The 19918-nt window shown below is 36.7% G+C and overlaps 1 protein-coding gene across 7 annotated transcripts in view; it reads left to right on the top strand.

Moving 5' to 3' along the window:
- Nucleotides 1-19918, top strand: part of MYCBP2 (MYC binding protein 2) — a 263283-nt gene that overhangs the window by 52003 nt on the left and 191362 nt on the right. For all 7 annotated transcript variants that reach the window (XR_010658547.1, XM_065902278.1, XM_065902281.1 and 4 more), the window contains exons 5-12: nucleotides 2787-2983; nucleotides 9759-10001; nucleotides 10242-10313; nucleotides 12115-12211; nucleotides 15944-16017; nucleotides 16157-16295; nucleotides 17755-17831; nucleotides 19045-19249. Coding sequence is in view for 6 of the 7 variants with exons in the window: in XM_065902278.1 (XP_065758350.1) it covers nucleotides 2787-2983; nucleotides 9759-10001; nucleotides 10242-10313; nucleotides 12115-12211; nucleotides 15944-16017; nucleotides 16157-16295; nucleotides 17755-17831; nucleotides 19045-19249 (1104 nt within the window). In the remaining variant the exon portion in view is untranslated. The remainder of the gene's footprint in view (nucleotides 1-2786; nucleotides 2984-9758; nucleotides 10002-10241; nucleotides 10314-12114; nucleotides 12212-15943; nucleotides 16018-16156; nucleotides 16296-17754; nucleotides 17832-19044; nucleotides 19250-19918) is intronic.

Below are 19918 nucleotides of genomic sequence, written 5' to 3'. Positions count from 1 at the left end.
CACAGACGTTTCCTGATTATTATGATGATGGGAAATAGAAATTCTTAGAACCCAGAAATAATCCTCAAACCTTATTGTCACCAAGAACTTAAATCATTCTTACTAAATCTTTGGGCAAAATAGCTGACGTTGACTTCATCTAACTTTACGTGTTATTTTGGAGAGTCAAAGGAGTAGGAAAAGAGGAAACAGATAGCAGCACAGCACAGTTAGTTTCTAAACAAAAATTGATTTGTATTTATTATGTTGAAGGTAAAGCTTTTGAATTAGTAGCAGCATCCATTAAGTAAAAATATTTGCTTTTTGTGAAGTGCATTTAAGTTTTATGAATGCCTGCATTTCATTTGCCAGTGACCTAGACTCAAAAATACTCTTGTAAGCAAGGTGGGAACTCTTTAAGGAAGAGGAAGAGATGGAAGCTTAATTCTGAAGGCTAATTGCTTTCCTAACTCTGGGCCTTCAAAGAGTCTTAGGTCAGTTCTGCTCAGTTGCATCCAACTCTTTGCAACCCAATGGACTTAAGCACACCAGGCTTCCTTGTCCATCACCAACTTCCAGGGTCTACTCAGACTCATGTCCGTCCTTTCGGTGATGCCATCCAACCATCTCATTCTCTGTCATCCCCTTTTCCCACCTTCAGTCTTTCCCAGCATCAGGTCTGACTATGATTTGTTTTCATTTTCCTACTAACAGTTTTAAATGCTGCTGTACTGTCTTTGGTCTCTCTTCTATCCTTCCAATGCTTATTTCTGATCTCTTCACTGCTTTGACTTATTTTTCTATTCAGGCATTTGCCATCACTTCATGTTTTTTATTTTGTTTAATTAGCTCCAAAGTGTAAGTAGTAATTTGGTTCTTTAAAGTAAAATTTGTATAGAAATCTCTGTTTTTTCTTTTGATTTAATATTCTAATCACATTAGATATACTTTTTCCACAGTGGTTTTTTTCATGTTGCTCATGAAAATATATGTATATATGCATCTCTCGTATTGTTAGGATAGCTTGATGATTATTATACGTCAGACTTCCCTTTGCAGATGGATTTGATTTACAAATTGTTCAGTTTTTAAAAAATCCTTCCCTTATATCAATCTTTCTGTTCAATTTAAGATTAGACTGTATGTTCTCAATTATTCACTTAAATGTAATAGCCTCTTCTATGTTCTGTGCTAAGAGCATATAATATAGGGGCCATCAATATAAACATTGTTGCCGTTATTATGGAATTTAGCCTTAGACAGTTGGACACATGTAAGTAGGAATTCTGAGAATTAATAACAGACTTCGCAGAAGATGTGACATTTGAGCTTTGAAGGGTGAGTAAGAAACAGTTAACTAAGTTTCTCGGCAGGTAGGAGACCATGTGGTAAGGTTTTGAGGTAGGAAGGGAATGACTGGAAGAAGACTGTGAGCAGAGAGTGGAGAGTGAGAGGATAGGGAGGCAGGCAGTAGGCCATGTGGAGTTTGGTAGGTTGTGTCCAAGGAGGACGGTTCTATTTCTAGGAGGAATTGAACATCCCTGTCAACTTAGGTTTGAAAAATTCTTTAGTCTTACATTATTTTCTTCAACTTAATCTAGCTTTTTTGTTGCCAGGGATGTTCTTTGTCTTTGTCAATGCCTAGAATAGTTACTGATGTAGGGGGAGAATGCAGGAAATTTTGGCTGAATAATTGTTAAGATAAATGGGCAGAAGGATAATGAGGGAGGGATGCACAAAGGAAAAAGGTAGATGAAAGGGTAGAGGAAAAGGACAATTGGAGAGAGAGACAGAGTGAAGGGTAGATGGAAGAAGGGAAAAGACTGAAGGATACAGAGAGAAGAGAAGTAGGGAGTGAGAAAGGAAAGAAGAGGAGAAATTAACAAAGGAGAGAATAGATTTGAAAGAAAAAACAGATTTTTTTGGTTTAAAATTTCTGTTAGAATATCAGGGTTCAAAAGTGAATGATAGGAGCTAATTTATGAATACTTTTAGTAGTCCAATTAAGAAGAGATGGTGATAGATATCATGGGTTGGGGAGATGCTGATGAGATGCAAAAAAGTGGAGGCATTAATTAGGAAGTAAAATTGATAGGACTTAATTAATTAGGGATTAGATGCGGAAGATGGGGACTAGGAGAGGAAACCTCAGTTTCTGTGAGCTAAGAAATAAAACGCAGATGGCCTTTCCGTTTGCAGAGAATTCCAGCACATCATTTCTCTCTCTTGCTTTCTTCCTTCCTTCCCCTTTCCCCCTTTCTCCATCTTTCTCAAATTTTCTGTCTCTTTATGACTCTTTTTTTGTTCTTCTTTCTCTCTCTGTCTCCGATTATGCACTGCTGTTATTAACAATTAAGCCACTTTTATTTGAAAGCAAATTTGTGCATGTGTTCTGTGTATTCTTGTTTTGCAAATAAATACATAGTTTTTTGGGCACATAACATTTTAAGAAACCTGTATTTTCTTAATCTAAAAGGTAAAAATAAAAGCAATGAGTAGTCTGTTACTCCTTAATAGGCTACTTCTTAAATATTGTGAATGCCTGAAAGCCAGTTTCTTTTAAGTGATTGTGGGTAGATTTCCATTTCTTCATTTACAAAAATACGGAGTTGGACTAAGTATTCTGACAGACCCTTTTTATGTAAATATTCTAACTTTGGGTGAAAGAGGGTAACTAGAAAGGAACAAACGTGAAGTAGCTGCCTTAAGTGTTTTTTGAAAAATGAGGCGAGGTGTAAATAAGCAAACAGATACCGTTTAATGTCCTGTGTGTTGAGTGACATAATCGGGTTTTATTCTATCCGCAGAGTCTCTCTTCCAGCTCCTTTTGGAAATCACTGTCCGAAGTACTGGAATGAACGACAGCACAGGACAGTCCCTGACAGCACTTTCCTGCGCCTGTCTCTTCAGCCTGGTGGCTTCCTGGGGAGAGACAGGAAGGACACTCCAGGCCATCTCTGCTATCCTCACCAACAACGGCAGCCACGCTTGCCAAACCATTCAGGTATTTCCTCTCTCGAGCTGCTTGGAAACGGACAAGAGCCCAAGTTGCCGTTTCGCCTCAATTTCTGTCAGTAGGAATTCACTGCCTTTTTTCACTCAGTTATAGTGGTTTGATCTGTCCCAGGTTGATATATAAATAACCTAAAATATTTGATCTAAGCTGCATGTGTGTTTAACTCTGCAACATGAAAGGTAATAAAATGAAATCTGCTGAAAACTTAAATCTTGGGTGTAGTTTTTATGTCCGCAGTACAGCCTCCTCTGCCTTTGCGTTGATCTTGCTCTCTGTCCTCCCCCACTGCCCATCTTGCCCTGGATCTTCAAATGTAGAATTCCTTCATAGTTTCTAAATATCTTTTTCCCCATTGAAAGAAAAGCATATATTATTTTTTCTGATATTTCTAATTGGTCGATGATAGTTTTTCATGGATTGATGTGTTTCTGAGCTATTTCTGCTTCAGATAAAGCATTTTTTTTTTTTTTTTCAGCTTTTTTCTGGGCAGTTGTGGAATAAGCTCTTCATCCTTGTTAGTGATGAGAAATATAAACTTACTTATAGGCAGACTTGATTTAATTCTTTTGGACTGTTTTCTGGAAATTGAGGAAGAAGTTACAATTTTAAGTCTCTGTTATGTGCTCTTTTCTGGCCCCTTGGATGACCTCCAGCACACATAGAAGGGATGCCTGATTCCTGTCGTTAGCAGCCAAAGATAGTGAAAGGGGTAAATGGGCTACTTGTCTGTGACTTGTTGCGCGATTTTGAACTTTCTTTGTCCAATACGAGCAGTCTTCTTTCTCTAGATTTCTGTTCTTATTCTTTTCCCTCTTTTTGTCTTGCCTGAAGTCCTCTTTCCCCTCTTTATGATTCTTACTTATTTTGAAGTCCCTCTAATTCGTTGATTTCCAAACTGTTCTCTGCTGTGCCTTGAAATTGAAAGTGAGAGTGAAAGTCACTCAGTCGTGTCCGACTCTTTGCGACCCCATGGACTATACAGTTCATGGAATTCTCCAGGCCAGAATACTGGAATGGGTAGCCTTTCCCTTCTCCAGGGGATCTTCCCAACCCAGGGATCGAACCCAAGTCTCCCACATTACAGGCAGATTCTTTACCAGCTGAGCCACCAGGGAAGCTTTGAGGATTCAGCAAAATGTTAGTTTAAATATATACAAATACTTCCAAAATTTTAATAGAAAAACACAAACATTCAAATATCTATGCCAAATGTTAAAAGTATAGTGACCATATACACAGGTACTTATTAGAATCCAGTGATTTTTTTGTGTGTAGATTTATTCCAGAGGATGTGACATGAGATCTTAAACAGTGAATTGAAGTTAGCCAGTGCAGAGGAAGGAGGTGTTGGTTTTGGTAGTGTCGAGAGAGAGAGACTAGTCTTGGTATCTATGTGCTAAAGCATGGAAGTAGCAGTAAGAGTGGAACACTGAAAGCTGGGAGAAGTTTATGTAGTTACAGTGTAGAGAGCTGTCAGATGGCAGAGACAGGACTTGAACCCGTGCCTGTCTGGCTGTAGTTATGCTCAAGAACTGGGCTGGACAAAACTCAATCCCCTGAACCAGCAGCCGGGCTCTCTGAGGACCTGCCCCATCACTGCATACCCAGCTCTAAGTCAAAGGCAGTATTAAAACCTGTTATCTTAACATGACCTATAGTGTTTTTCATGATTTGGCCCCGTTTCACCTACCTGTTCATTTCACAAAGCTCTTGGCTGGGCAATGATTGGGAGCAGGTAAGAAAAGCGTTCTCTAAAAATTTAACTGTTGCATCTCAAATTATCTTGGGATCCAAATGCGTATTGCTTATCTTGTTCCAAAAAGCTTAAGCTGAGACTTTAAGGTAAGGATGGTCAAAATGTGAGGTCTCTTATTGGAAGAGACTGAAGTCCCTTCTGGAAAGTTGAACTCCAGACTTCAGAGACCTCCCACTGACACAACACTACTGAATCTGGACTCACAAATAAAAAGGACATAGAAAAAAGGCACCGCCATGGAGAATTAGTAGAAAGAAATAAAGCAGAATCAATCTTGCCAAGTCTCTCTCTCTATATATATTTATAATTTGATATTAAGGATGTATATTTAATATGGTTAAAATAATAAAGTATCAAAAGTATTAATAAGGAATAAGGAGATAAAAGATAATCAGATCAGAAAACAAACCAAATAGAACTCCTGGAAATGAAAAACCAGATAGTTACAATTAGAAACTTAAAGGATGGGTTAGCTAGTGGATAATGTAGTTGAAAACAGAACCAGTGAACTAACGATAAAGAGGAAGAAATTATTTAGAATGCAGCACAGAGCGATTAAACATGAAAAATAAGAAATATAGAGAATGAGAAAGTTTGAAGCATCAGTACTATCTGAGTTCCACAAGGCAGTAATAGGTTTGTGCAGAGGCAGTATTTAAAATAATGGCCAAGATTTTCCAGAATTGGTGAATGACTTGAATCCTCAGATTAGTGAAGTCTAGTTTATCAGAATAAAATTTCTAGGTCCTGCCACACTGTTGGAGAGAGATAAGTAGGAGAGAAAAGGGGATAATCTGAGACTTCTAATTGTAGTTCTGGGTTTTCTTAAAACTAACACTCAGAAAGCAGGAGAGAAATAGGGCCACGTTGGAGACACGTAGTTTCTACTCTCCTCTCCACCCTTGCAGTCTCCACAAAGATTACAATAAAGGATTCTTTTTAAAGTATACACTTCTAAGAATGGGACACATTTTTAGAAGATAAATACTGGGAAAGCTTAAACTTAAACTTCTGAAGAAGCTAATACCCACAGAGAGTAAGTTGATTTTCACCTAAAAATACAGATAGAATTTAGAATTGGAAGTAATAGGTTCCTGGAAAATGGTGGTGAGGGGAAGAGCTGAAAATAGACTGGGAGTCTGTGTAATGAAAGCTCCAGAGCCCCAGGGCCCTCCTCTATACTTCCCAGCCAGTCACCTGTCCTGCTCTCATACCCCTAAGAGTTAGGTGTTCTGTGTAGAGAAATTGAGCCAGAGAGGCCAGGGGAAACCAGGCACAGTTGAGAGTGAAATTGAGGAGCCAGGCTATTAAGTGAAAGTCTCCATATTGATGATGACCTTCCTCCATCCTCAGAGTTCCCAGTACACTGATAGTGAGGCTTATAGCTTCTAGGAAAAAGACTGGAAGATTCTCCTTTGGAGAAAAAGTGAGGAAAGGCTTACAGAGGCAGACAGTTGGCAGGGAGTGAGACCCTCACTGAAACTGCTGCACTTAGCGGGATCAGTTTGTGGTGAGCTCGCTGTCTGTCGGACCCTGTCCATTCACAGCGGCTTCCTGTCAGTTTTTTTAGTTGCTTATTCTTTACAAATAAGTGTGTAGCCAAGAATTTGGAGAAGGAAACGGCAACCCACTCCAGTTTTCTTGCCTGGAGAATCCCATGAAAGAGGAGCCTGGTGGGCTACAGTCCATGGGGTCACAAGAGTCGGACACGACTTAGAGACTAAAGAGAGAGAGCAAGCCAAATATTACTGGGTTAACATGAAAGACAGAGTCCCCCAAATCAGTAAAATAGTAACAATAATAATACAATTTTGGTGAAAAGAGTACAGGGAACAGGAAAACTCTTAAGAGTAATTTGTATTTTAAAGAGGGATGAAACGATGATTATTTACATTAAACAGCAATGTTTTTTAAAAATTCAGAACAAAGATTTTGCAAGTTAAAAAAATAAGATGACAATAAAATCAGCAGAAGGGTTAGAAGTTCTGATTAAAGAGGTCCTCAGACAATAGAAAACAGAGCAAAAGAAAGAAAATAGGTTATATAAAGTAAAATTAGAGGATGCTTCTAGAAAATCCAGTATTTAATAGGTATTCAAGCAGAGAGGACGGACTTCCCTGGTGGCTCAGTGGTAAAGAATCTGCCTGCCAATGCAGGAGATGTGGGTTCCATCCCTGGGTGAGGAAGATCCCCTGAAGAAGGAAATGACAACCCATTGCAGTATTCTTGCCTGGGAAATCCCATGGACAGAGGAGCCTGGTGAGCTACAGTCCATGGGGTCACAAAGGGTTGGACACATCTGAGTGACTAAACAACAACAAGCAGAGAGGAAGAAATTACCTAAGCTTCATAAGGAGTCTTCCCATCCCCCAAAGATACACATTTCAGATTGCAAGAACGCATGCTGAGTGCCCAACACAATGAATGACAGAAAGACTTACACCAAGTGTACCTTTGCAAAATCATAACAAAATCATAAAGACGGAATAACAGTCCCAGAGTGCAAAGACACAGGTTATGTACCAGAGATCGAATAGAATGCCGTTGGACTTCTCAAAAGCAGCATTGGCATAAACAATAACAAACAGTGCCTTCAGAGTTCTGAGGGAAAATGATGTTCACTCTGTTTGGCTCAGCTCTCAGTCATGTGTGAAGGAAGATAAAGATGCTTTTGAACATGCAAGGCATGGAACAGTTTCAACCTCTATGCCTGCCCTTGTCCTTAGGGAGCAGGGCTTCTTGAGGGATATTGCCAACGGAAACATTAGAAATGTTTGAGAGGAGGATGAGGGAACCCATAGGGTAGGTATAGAAGAAACTTAGCAAATGCAAAAATAGGGCAATTGTTGACGCAATGAAGAAAAAGAAAAATTATATAAGGAAAATATAGTATGTAATACAGTTTTGTTCACTTCTGCACCATGATCACACAGGCACAATAAAATGACTTCTGAATAATGCTTTAACTAGAGGTGATTCTATAGCTAAATTTGGAGGGTTTGAGAAAAGAGGAGGAGCGTCGTCTTTCATAGTAGACTCATTAGAAAGCATCTGAAACAACAACAAAAATTGAAAATGAAGCTGTGGCATATAAGAATGTGGGTATCAATTCTAGATAAAACAGTTTTAAGTTTAATCTGGTTACTTCTGGGGGAGAGTTTGTAGTATTCAACCATATACATAAATAAAAATTTCATGAAAGTTCTGTATTTTGATTGGGTCAGAGGCCTCAGGTCTCGAAGGGGAAGAGGAAATATCAGTGAACAGTGGGTTAGTTATCCCTCTGAATCTCTGCCCTCTAGAACAGTGCTGTCCAATTGAAGTATATTGTAATCCACCTCGGAGAATTCATTGGCACCCCACTCCAGTACTCTTGCCTGGAAAATCCCGTGGACGGAGGAGCCTGGTAGGCTGCAGTCCATGGGGTTGCTAAGAGTCGGACATGACTGAGCGACTTCACTTTCACTTTTCACTTTCATGCATTGGAGAAGGAAATGGCAACCCACTCCAGTGTTCTTGCCTGGAGAATCCCAGGGATGGGGTCGCACAGAGTCTGACACAACTGAAGTGACTTAACAGCAGCAGCAGTAATCCACCTAATGTTAAAAAGAAACATTTAAATGTTTCTATTAGCTGCGTTAAGAAGATAGAAACAGATGAAATTAATTTTAATAATGGATTTTCTCAATATATCCAAAAATAATTTCAACATGTAATCAATATGAAATTATTAATAAAATCTATACTTTTTTTTTTTTACTAAGCCTTCAAAAGCCAGTGTGTATTTTATGTTTAAATCACATCTCAAGTCACATTGAGTGAGTGTGACTCACATTTCAAGAGCTCAGTACTCACATGTGGCTGGTGGCTGCCATATTTACAGTGGAGCTGGAAAACTGGGGCTGACACAGTGCCTTGGGTCTGGCTGACATGTGACAGCTGTCTTTGAGTAGTGAAAGAGAGGCAAAAAATGAGGAGCAGGGGGATTTCTCTGGGGTCCGACTATTGGTCCCATGCTGGTGACTTTTGAGGACTCATTTACAATACCAGATATTTGATAAATATCAGTTAAATGAGTGCTGGATAAATACATAGTTCATAAAATTAAGTTTTCGTATCACGGAAAAATGTTGGTGTTAATGGGTACTAGGCATAATAAAGAATGTAGAAGAGAAATACTGGAAATTTTGTTTCATCTGTAGAAGAGCAGTATTTCTCTTACGCTTAATTTTGCACTTCAATGTCATGCATTATATTAATGGATATACATATACAAAGATACCATTTTAGTTTGTGTGCACTCTAATACAAAAAATATGTTTCAGTATTCATGCTTTTTACTAATCTAGTATGTTAACCTGTGTTTTGGAGAAAAATGCACATTTCAGTGTTTTTGGTTACAAAAGCAAATTAATGTTCTTTATATTTGCATTTTTGTTTTGTCCTGCTTGAGATTTGTTTCTTTTTTTTTTTTTTTAGGGTTTTCTAAATTTATATCATTTCTCACTAATTAAGCTTTAGACCATTTTCATAGAAAAGAAGTAGTTCCACAGTTAGGATTTTCAGCCAATATTATATGATGACACTTGGTAACAATATTTTTTAATGTCATTTTATCTACACAGTACTTTAACAGAATACTGAAAATATAGTCCAATATCCCAGTTTTAAGTGCAATAATCAGAACCACCAATTGTATTTAGGAAGTGAGAGTGAAAGTGAAAAGTCACTCAGTCGCGTCTGACTCTTTGCAACCCCATGGACTGTAGCCCACCAGGCTCCTCCATCCATGGAATTTTCTAGGCAAGAGTACTGGAGTGGGTTGCCATTTCCTTCTCCAGAGATTTGTTTCTTATAGATTTTCAGTTGCTACTTTTTGCTGATATGCCAAATATGATCATTCTGAGTAATGTTTTTTCTTAGAAATGATATATTAATAAAGTATCTTTATTTTGTCTGCTTTGTGTTTGAGACGTTTGAAAATGACTGTGTTTTTCCTCTGACTAGGTGCCAATGATACTAAATTCACTACAGAGAAGTGTACAGGCAGTGTTGGTGGGAAAAATTCAAATTCAGGACTGGTTTAGCAATGGCATTAAGAAAGCAGCTTTAATGCACAAGTGGCCATTAAAAGAAATATCTGTTGATGAAGATGATCAATGTCTACTTCAGAATGATGGATTTTTTCTTTATCTGTTATGCAAAGATGGATTGTATAAAATCGGCTCTGGATACAGTGGAACGGTTAGGGTAAGTGATTTTTTTTTTCTTTTTTTGGGTAAGTGATTCTTAATCAGAGTGGAAGTTCTATCTTATACTGAATTATTTTCTGTTTGTTTCTTGCTTTTAGCGTGCCATCTAAGTTTGATGTTATTTCTTTGAAAATCAAAATGGAACATACGTGTTAAATGTCATTCATCCATGTATGTTAGTTTTCACAGATTATTAATTATGAAACTGTTGCTAGAACTAACTTTTGTTGTTTTGCAGGGCCATATATATAATTCTACATCTCGCATCAGAAACAGAAAAGAAAAAAAGTCTTGGTTAGGGTATGCTCAGGTAGGAGAATATCTCACAGTAAACCAAACTTTTCTTCCTATCTTTTAAAATATGTGGTTCATACTTGTGTCATCAGTAAATAATATCACTTCTGTTTAAACAGATATTGCATGTTTTTAATAATATGACTATACCAATGATATGGTGTAGTATAAAGAACATTGACTTAGAACATTGACATTTTCATAAGAGGTTTACTTTTAGGTCTGGCCTTGCTTCTTACCAGCTATGAGACTGTGGACAACTCAGCTAGCTTATTTGATCCTGTGTGATTTACCTTAAAATGGGAATAAATATGTCTCCTGTTGGAGTTGTTGTTTAAGTGAGCCTCCAGTTAAGCATCAAAGACCACCTTTATTATTTGCAAATCTGAATTGGGAATGTAACTGTGACCCAAAGCCAAATCAAAGCTTTTTACCATGAACTCTTCCATTCTAAGTCTAGATCAGTGCCTTCCAGGGAGTGGTGTGCGGCCTGCCCAGGAGGCAGCTGCCTGCATGGAGGTGCACGCAGAGAATAACCAGTGAGAGGAGAGATCTGGGCCTGTGTTGCTCTATTAATGCTGTATTCTCATTACCTGACTGACATGACCAACTGGGTGTCAGCAATTGGATACATGAAGGAAACGAACAATGAAGCAAATGAACAAAGGTCAAAGGGCCAGAAATATTTATTTTATACTATCCTTTCCTGAGAAGTGAAGCCCAGTTTTCCTTGTGGAAGAATATAGAATAAAGATGTCTCTGCATTCCTATCTCACCTAGCTCTCAGATTGTTGTCAGCACCAGTTGAAAAAAGATATTTGAAAGCATTTTGAAAATTATAAAAATTATTGTTGTGTGAAAAATAATCTTACTATATATCAACTTTTGGGGGAGATTTTGAAATTAAAATTTAAATATCAAATTAATTACTCAGTTATTGTCTCTCAAAACATAACCTCGTTTAAAATTTCAAATTTTTATTTGCCACTGCTATATATATTTTTTTAAAGTATAATTATTTTTAATAGTTTATCTAAAAGCTCATATCGCATTTACATTTTTTAGGAGTTTTTTGGTTTGTTTTTATTTTTTTTAAATTTATTTATTTATTTTTATTAGTTGGAGGCTAATTACTTCACAACATTTCAGCGGGTTTTGTCATACATTGATATGAATCAGCCATAGAGTTACACGTATTCCCCATCCCGATCCCCCCTCCCACCTCCCTCTCCACCCGATTCCTCTGGGTCTTCCCAGTGCACCAGGCCCGAGCACTTGACTCATGCATCCCACCTGGGCTGGTGATCTGTTTCACCATAGATAATATACATGCTGTTCTTTCGAAACATCCCACCCTCACCTTCTCCCACATTTTTTTTATCTAACAAATAATGTCCTGGGAAATACACTTACTGAAGTATGTTCAATGATATATCACTCTATCTAAAACCACTACTTTATTGATTTTTAAATATTAACCTAGATACTTGTGAAAGTAAAAATAGTCATTTCTGTTATTTACTTGGCAAGTGATATAATTTTGACCAATTTTTACTGTCCTGTGTGGTGTATCTGATATTTATATTGTAGAATTAGTAGGTTATATTGATATGTAGTGGTGTGTAATACCTCCTCTTATTAAAGTATATTCAGGTTCTTATATTTTAAATCTTTAATCTATTTTAGACATCAATATTGATGTATTATTGTACCTCAAAACACTGTAATACAGACCTGTATGATTACTTCTTCTAGTAAGTGGGTAATGAAAAAATATTTTAGTATATAACAACACAAAATTTTTTTGTTGTTGACAGGGTTATTTATTGTATAGAGATGTGAATAACCACAGCATGACAGCCATACGAATAAGCCCTGAAACACTGGAACAGGATGGCACTGTGCTGTTACCAGGTATGTTACTCAACTAGACGTCTGTTGTCTTCACAGGCTGATTTTAAGAGATGTGCATGTTAGGCTGCTGAGACGTATAAAGAATGGTTAGCAAGGAGTAGCGCTTGCTTACAAACAGGTTGGAACAATCTTGACGTGCAGAACATTTTATAGTCTATAGAAAATTAATGCATGTGAGAAAAACAGATACCGTAAATACAGTCTGAAGAGTTTTAATACTTATTTTCAAATTCTTGCCCAAATTCTGTAGTTTGTTTCCCCCCCACACCCCACCCTCACCCCACCATGCCTTTTCAGCTCCTGAATCAGTGGGGGAATGCTAGCTTTGTTGTTCTTAATAAACCCACGACCCTGGCTCTCAGAGAATCTTGGTGTAAAGAACCTTCTCTTTATTTCCACTTTAACAACAGCGTGCTTTGTGTTTTCTAATTTATTTTTAAAGGGTTTTCAGAGACAGAGATTTTTAGGGTGGGTCAGAAATTTTAAAAATTCTTTCATTTATACTTTTTAATAAGACTCTGATAAGGCATTTGAACACAATTCATTTTGCTTTAATTTTGGGGTTGTACATATGTATTTATCCTTCAGATCACTGTGCTATCTAAATTCTTGGGCAAATGCATAATATATTCTCCACTGTAAGATATCTGAATTTGCTTATACCTTAATACATTCTCTGTACTAAAATCTTCAGCGTTTAATACATCCACCAACAATTTCATGGTAAGCAGCAAAACTACTTCAAGGCACTTGGCCATCTGAAAATGATTGAGAACTTCTGAAGAACAGTGTGAAGGTTGACTGCTCCCTGGCTGCTTGTTAATTTTTAAGATTTTTTTTTATAACTTCATGAAACATTTATTCGAATATAGCTATATATATATATATATATATATATATCCAAATTAGTGTACCTGATGCCATGGTAAGCTAAATGTCACATTTCATGTGTGTTTCACAAATAAAGCTACTTTGGAAAACAGATGACTTATTAAAGCCATTTGGTAAATAACTCTTTTCAGATGTGTCTACAGGAGGTTTGTTTGTTTTGTGTTTGTTTGTTTGTTTTTTAATCATCACAAGTCCAAGGCCATGTCTCTGATCCCTCTGATCCTGATGATGATGATGGTGATGATAACAACAATAATAGCAAAAATGTTCAGAAATAGCATGTGCCCCGTATCTGTATACATATGTTAAAAGTAATCATATTTATTGTATAAATATCATGTAAGCAAAACAAAAAATTAATTGTAACCTCACTTCCCATCTGTAACCACTACTGACGTATTAGTGAATATCCTTCCTTTTTTCTATGCATATGGTGTACATACATGTACAAAAGTGATTGTATGCTATTTATTGCTTTTTTAACCTGTCCCTTCCACTCAGTATTCTGATTATATTTCCAGGTCATTAGATAGTCATCTATGACATCATTTTAGTGTCACAAAATACATTGCATTGATTAGAGTATTGAAATGGGGATGCCTTCTGATTTCGTGCAGAGTGAATCTCACTCCAGTGAGCACCTCTGTCGCTTTGTGTAAGTCATTTTAGGATGTCTTAATGGAAGAAAAAGTTCTCAATCCCACTCCCCGCCCCCCAAGACAGATGGATACTAATAGAAAGGATTTGCTTTTGAAAAACCATGATCATTTAACAGAGACTGTAACTGAGAAAGATCATTTGAAAATGGTCTACATGCAGCAGTTTTATTTATTCCATCATGGTAAAAAAAAAAAAATGACTTGTTAATGTTCTTATTCAGTTGAAATCCTCTACTTCATTTAGCATATGAAATGCGACTTTTAACAATACAAATGAGGCTTTCTGTGTTTCACAAATAAGTACCATATTCATGGTGAGGAAAGAACCAAACTGGATCAGAATGGTCCCATGTTGTGTGTCTTGATATTTTCTCGAAGATGCTGTCTTAGGACATCACATGACGGAGACAGAAAGCATGAAGAACGCAATCTTTTTGAAATCGTGCGGCAGGAAGACTTGCCTTCAAGCCTGAAGAAGCCTGTGGTCATTTTTCCCTTTCTTTGACCTGGACGGCAGTTTTCTTTAAGAGTCCCTTTTTTCTGCCTAGCTAGGGGTTTATAGATGGTAATGAATACCATGTTTAAAATTGACAGAAATCTAGTAATTCTTTGAGCTTCATGTTCCAACTTGTCTTATAGTCTGCTTTATAAATAAGTTATTTTCAACCCAGCACTGATGAGCTGAAAGCATACATTTTCCCCTGTTAGTTGTAACTTTATCCTTGTATGTTGGCATACCTTTTATATTGTACCCCTGTGTCATTACTCTGTGTCTGGTGACATGCCGCCTCCGATCACGAGGGCTTTTGCTACTCTTCTTGCGCCGTTTCACTCCTCACCCCTGCATTTATCTGAAATTATAATGAGTTTTTCTTCTTTGCTTTTTAGTTTAAAATCTTACTGCTTAGAGCTTGAGAAGCATCTTTCTTGCGCCTCTTTGTATTCTGTACAGTGGACTAGGAACTCTTTCTTTCGATTTCTCCTCTCTTTGATTACCAAGTCTCTTGGGCTACCAGTGGGCCTTGTCTCCCAGTTTCTATTTCCAGTTTGTGATCACTGAATTCTCTATTTGGTAAGGGTCTGCCTGTGTTTTGCATATTTATAATAAGGAAGTATGCTAGTATGAAGCTCCTGGGCAAAGATATAGAGTAATCCAGCTTACTTGGGTGGGCTCCATTACTGGATTCCAAAACCAGACTTTTATGTTCTGCTGATTCAGGTGCAAATAGAAATGAAATATTATTTCTTTGGCATTGTAATTAATGGAGAGATTCATCCTAGTTCTCTGCAGTTATTTTGGGAAGTGTGTGTGTGCTTTTAGACTTGCTTGCTGAACATTTGTTTTTTCAAAAGGATGCAGTTTATACTTAGATACTGAGCTGCTTGTAGTTTCATGTTATTTTAGTAGCAGTCACTAACACATGTCCCAGTGGTCCTCCTGTAATACGGCTATCCCTTGTTACAGCTGTGCTGGTCTGCATATTTTGATGAAAGTGCCCTGTTCTACAGAGACTGTATAGTATTGATGAAATATGGCATTCCAGCCCAAATATTAGCACTTTCAGACCAAAAAAGAGACAAATCAGCTTAGATGTGACTGTTTTATGAAGGATGAACATTTTAAAAGTGTATATAGCATTCTACATGCTAAAAATACTAGGACTAGGCATTAAACCTTGAAAACTGTACAGCCAGTTCTACTTTATAAAGCAAGGGATATCTGTAGATGGACAGCATAGACCTCAAATGCAGAAGCTTTAAGTCTGTCTATACTTTTCTGTGACACTAATGACTGTGACGTATGTCTGAAGGTAGAGTGTTGCCTACCTCGCATGTGATTGTATTGATATGATGATAACCAACATTATAGTTTGTTCATCGTGGTGCATGTTTATTATCAGACTGTACCTAATACTAATTCATTTTGAAATTAGGTGGACTCAGGTCCATGATTTTGGAAGATTAATAAATGTAAGCACAAAATGTAATGCATATAATTAGTTGAATTGTTTAGTTTCTGCTAATCTGTAGCTCTTTATTAAAAAAGCACAGTCTCCCATTGAGTTTAAATTATCTTTATTGTGTGGAGAACTCTCATTCTGACTTCAGCAGAGGAGTTAAGTCATTTTGTGAGGTGTTTGTTTATACTGTAATGTAATTGCTGTTTCTTCCTTTTGCACAGATTGTCACACTGAAGGTCAAAATATATTATTCACTGATGGAGAATATATTAATCAGATAGCTGCTTCCAGAGATGTAAGTATTCTGAGTCATGAGAAGCTGGTATAAATGAAATCCTTTTTTCAGAAATTATTTGATTTTTATTAGGTGGAAAGTAGAGCCTTAAAAGAGCCATTCATGTAACAGAATACCCTGGTTGTTTTCTTTCTTTTAGGATGGGTTTGTTGTCAGAATATTTGCTACAAGCACAGAACCTGTGCTACAGCAAGAATTACAACTTAAACTGGCCAGAAAATGCTTGCATGCCTGTGGTATCTCACTATTTGATCTGGAAAAGGATTTGCATATTATAAGTAAGATGGTCAAAAAAAGCCTTCCTTCCATATTTTATTTTCAGATTTTTTTTTCTTTTGAAAACTAACATTGTGTTTTCAGCATTGTATTGCAGCTTGTATAGGTCGCTATTTTGCTGTTTGTTACTGTGAAGCACACTTAGGAGTAAACATGCACAAGTAACTAGGAGTAACTTGAAGCCTTTGGTTTTTATTTGAACAAGTTTATCAGGATAGCTATGGAGTGATTCCATAGATTGTCAAAATGGTAATTGGCCTAGCGTTTGATTTCAGAATTTTCATTTGGATATAGAAATACAGACATTCGCAGAGTATTCCTGAGATTTAGTATACCTACTCTTGCCATGTCATAGTAGTAAGTAGGATTAGTTTCCATGAAGCTCTCAGTTTTGGTTTGCCATACTGCTCTCGATTTAGTAGTTCCATGTCTTAACTTTTGGGATTCTTTGCAAGACCCAGCTGTTTTGACTATTACCTTATTAAATTTATTAAATTTCATTAGTGATTTACCTTGTGTATTTGTATAGTATTTTGTTTTTCCATAGAAAAATACTGTAATGAACTCATCTTTTCCAAATTTTAAAATCCTGTAAACTTATTAATAGTTTATATAATTGGACAAACTCATAAAATGTGCTATAAATATTTACTCATAGTTTCACAGTTTGAAAGTATGCATAAGGATCTGTGTATGTATATACACACATACGTATTCAAATTCATGGAGTATCTACATGAAACCTTCTGTAGAAAAAAACTTGGAACAGGGCATCTAAAATACCTTCATTCAAATATCTGCATATATTGTTCAAACCCAAACACTCCTGTGTCTAGACCTGCCTCACCACACTTTATATATTTGCTCATTTGTAGGCCAAACAATATAATTATGAGGGGTGTGTGTATTAGTCACTGAGTCATATCCAACTCTTTGTGACCCCATGGACTGTAGCCCACCAGGCTCCTCTCTCCATGGAATTCTCCAGGCAAGAATACTGGAGTGAGTTGCCATTTCCTTCTCCAGGGATCTTCCTGTCCCAGGGATTGAACCCAGGTCTCCTGATTGCAGGCAGATTCTTTACCATCTGAGCCACCAGGGAAGCCCTAATTATGAGGACCAAATAGGAAAGTCTCATGCAATCTGTACATGCTTGATAGCTAGTAGATGCCCCGTAAAAATTAGTTCACTCAATAATTGAAGGAATTCAGCTAACATTGATTTAAACAATTTTTTTAACACTAAGAAAATAATTTGGCACTAATCTGAAACACCTGGGCTTCCATGGTGGCTACTGTTAATGTTTTTTCAAATTGAGCCATATGACATGCTGTGTGATCATTGTTTTTGAGTGATATCAGTTGGATTAATTTTTTTGTCACTCGAAGTCTTATAAGTTGTGCTTGAAGTTATTCATATTAAAGCTATCATAGTATTTATGAAGTCTTACTATATTATCAGGCACCGGATTTGATGAGGAGTCAGCAGTTCTTGGTGCAGGACGAGAGTTTGCACTAATGAAAACAGCAAATGGAAAGGTAAATTACTCTTAGGATTAAAAACGAACATTATTTGCTTTAAGAGATAGTTGGTATAGTCAGTTGATTAGTTTACATAGTTTGCATGTGTAAACAGTCATGTTTTAAAGTTTGATTAAACATTTTATATATGGTAAAATTTCATGTTGAAATAGTATGAAAAAATTGTGACATTTGAATATAAAGCTTTCTGAACTTTATAAAATGTTCCCTTTTTACAAATACTTTAATTATGGAGCTCTTTGTCTAATTTTTTGAGTTGGGGTGAATTCACATTTGTGTTTATTTTGAATAGGATGTCTCTTGGAAATTTTTGTAGATGTGTAGATATTTAGACTACAAGTTGGGGAAGTAGAAGGATGTACAATTAAGTTGCAGATTGTAGAGGTCTATTTATAGAGATGGAAGCTTTTTTTGTATCTGGTGATGTGAGAATAAAGTAAGGTAATTAAAAGAGTGTGAAAGTGAAAATTATGAGGCATATACAGTGTATTTGTATGTGAGGCTTTTTTCATTGGGAAAAATGAATAGAGAATTTTATGAATTTCCTTCTATGTTTGGAGTATATTTATGGCATATATTTATTCATATTTATTCAGAATACTTACAAAAGATGATAAGTATCCTGAGTAGATATGAAAAAACTACTGTGAACTGTAGTATTTTTACAGTCTGTATTTTTACAGAGACATGCCTATTTCTCTGCTGCTCAGTTCTCACAAGTTGAATAGTATTAAAGGAAGAGTTTGAGTTCTTGTTGTTTTTATTTTTAATAAAGTATGGAAGTTTTTTTTTCTGTCATGTGAAACCTGGTGCACTACTCCAAGAGGCACTGTAATTCATGTTTTGTATTTTTATTTATACCCATTAAGATATATTATACTTTTGTGACTCCTAGGACTATAGCCCACCAGGCTCCTCTGTCCATGGTATTCTGTAGGCAAGAATACTGGAGTGGGTTGCCATTCCCTTCTCCAAGGCATCTTCTGGACCCAGGGATAGAACGCGAATCTCCTGTGTCTTCTGTGTTGCAAGTGGATTATTTACCACTGAGCCACCAGGGAAGCCCTAAAAAAATAAGAGTTTTTTGAGTTCTTGTTGTTTTTATTCTCAGTAAAGTAGGGAAGTTTTTTTCTGTTATGTAAAACCTGGTGTACTTCTCCAAGAGGCACTGTAATTCCTGTTTTGTATTTTTTTTTCTGCACATGTTAAGATATATTACACTGGCAAATACCAGAGTCTCGGAATCAAACAAGGTGGTCCTTCAGCAGGAAAATGGGTTGAGCTACCAATTACGAAATCCCCAAAGATCGTGCACTTTTCCGTTGGACATGATGGCTCTCACGCCCTTTTAGTTGCAGAAGATGGAAGCATATTCTTCACAGGATCTGCCAGTAAAGGAGAGGATGGAGAGTCGAGTGAGTGGACTGTTCAGTAGAAATGCTGGGGAATTTATTAAAAAGGGTATATCAATTTTAACAGCACTAGCCTTCTCAAGTTAATAGATGTTATACTGAGGAACATTCAGTCAATGGTGGTGGTATACTGTTCATTAAAGAACCGTGATTGCTGATTTCATACTAGAGTTCATATTCATGAATTTTTGTAGGCTTTATACATTGCATACTTGGCTGTTTACCTGTTTTGTCCATTGGTGTCATTTTTAAAAACTTACTTATTCCAGTATATTCTTTTAGGTAATCCCAAGTTTTGTAAAGAGTATGTATTTCACAATGAAGTAAACCTTAACGTGAATTGTGTGATAGTATCAGTTACGAAACACTGTTGTTGACGTTTCGTTATGATGAAATTCCCGAGCAATGGAAAATTAAGCAGTTTTCACTTATCTTTCCTGTGCTTCAGTCTTCCTCAAAGTGTCCTTTGTCTCTTTTTGTAACTTGTACATAGTGCATTGTTGCACTTGGGGGAGCATCTTAGGAGGATTAGGTTTGAAGTCAACATCTAATGTAGATATCATGTGTAAATAAAAGTTATCCTGAAAAAGTCTTTTAAAATAGCCATGAAGTATATTGCCATATCTCAGAAACTCAGCCCAGCCAGTTTTTCCTTCTAGGATGTGGAGGACA

This window comes from Muntiacus reevesi, chromosome 11, assembly GCF_963930625.1.
Source record: "Muntiacus reevesi chromosome 11, mMunRee1.1, whole genome shotgun sequence".
Classification (NCBI taxonomy): domain Eukaryota; kingdom Metazoa; phylum Chordata; class Mammalia; order Artiodactyla; family Cervidae; genus Muntiacus; species Muntiacus reevesi.
This window is presented reverse-complemented; position numbering and strand designations above follow the sequence as displayed.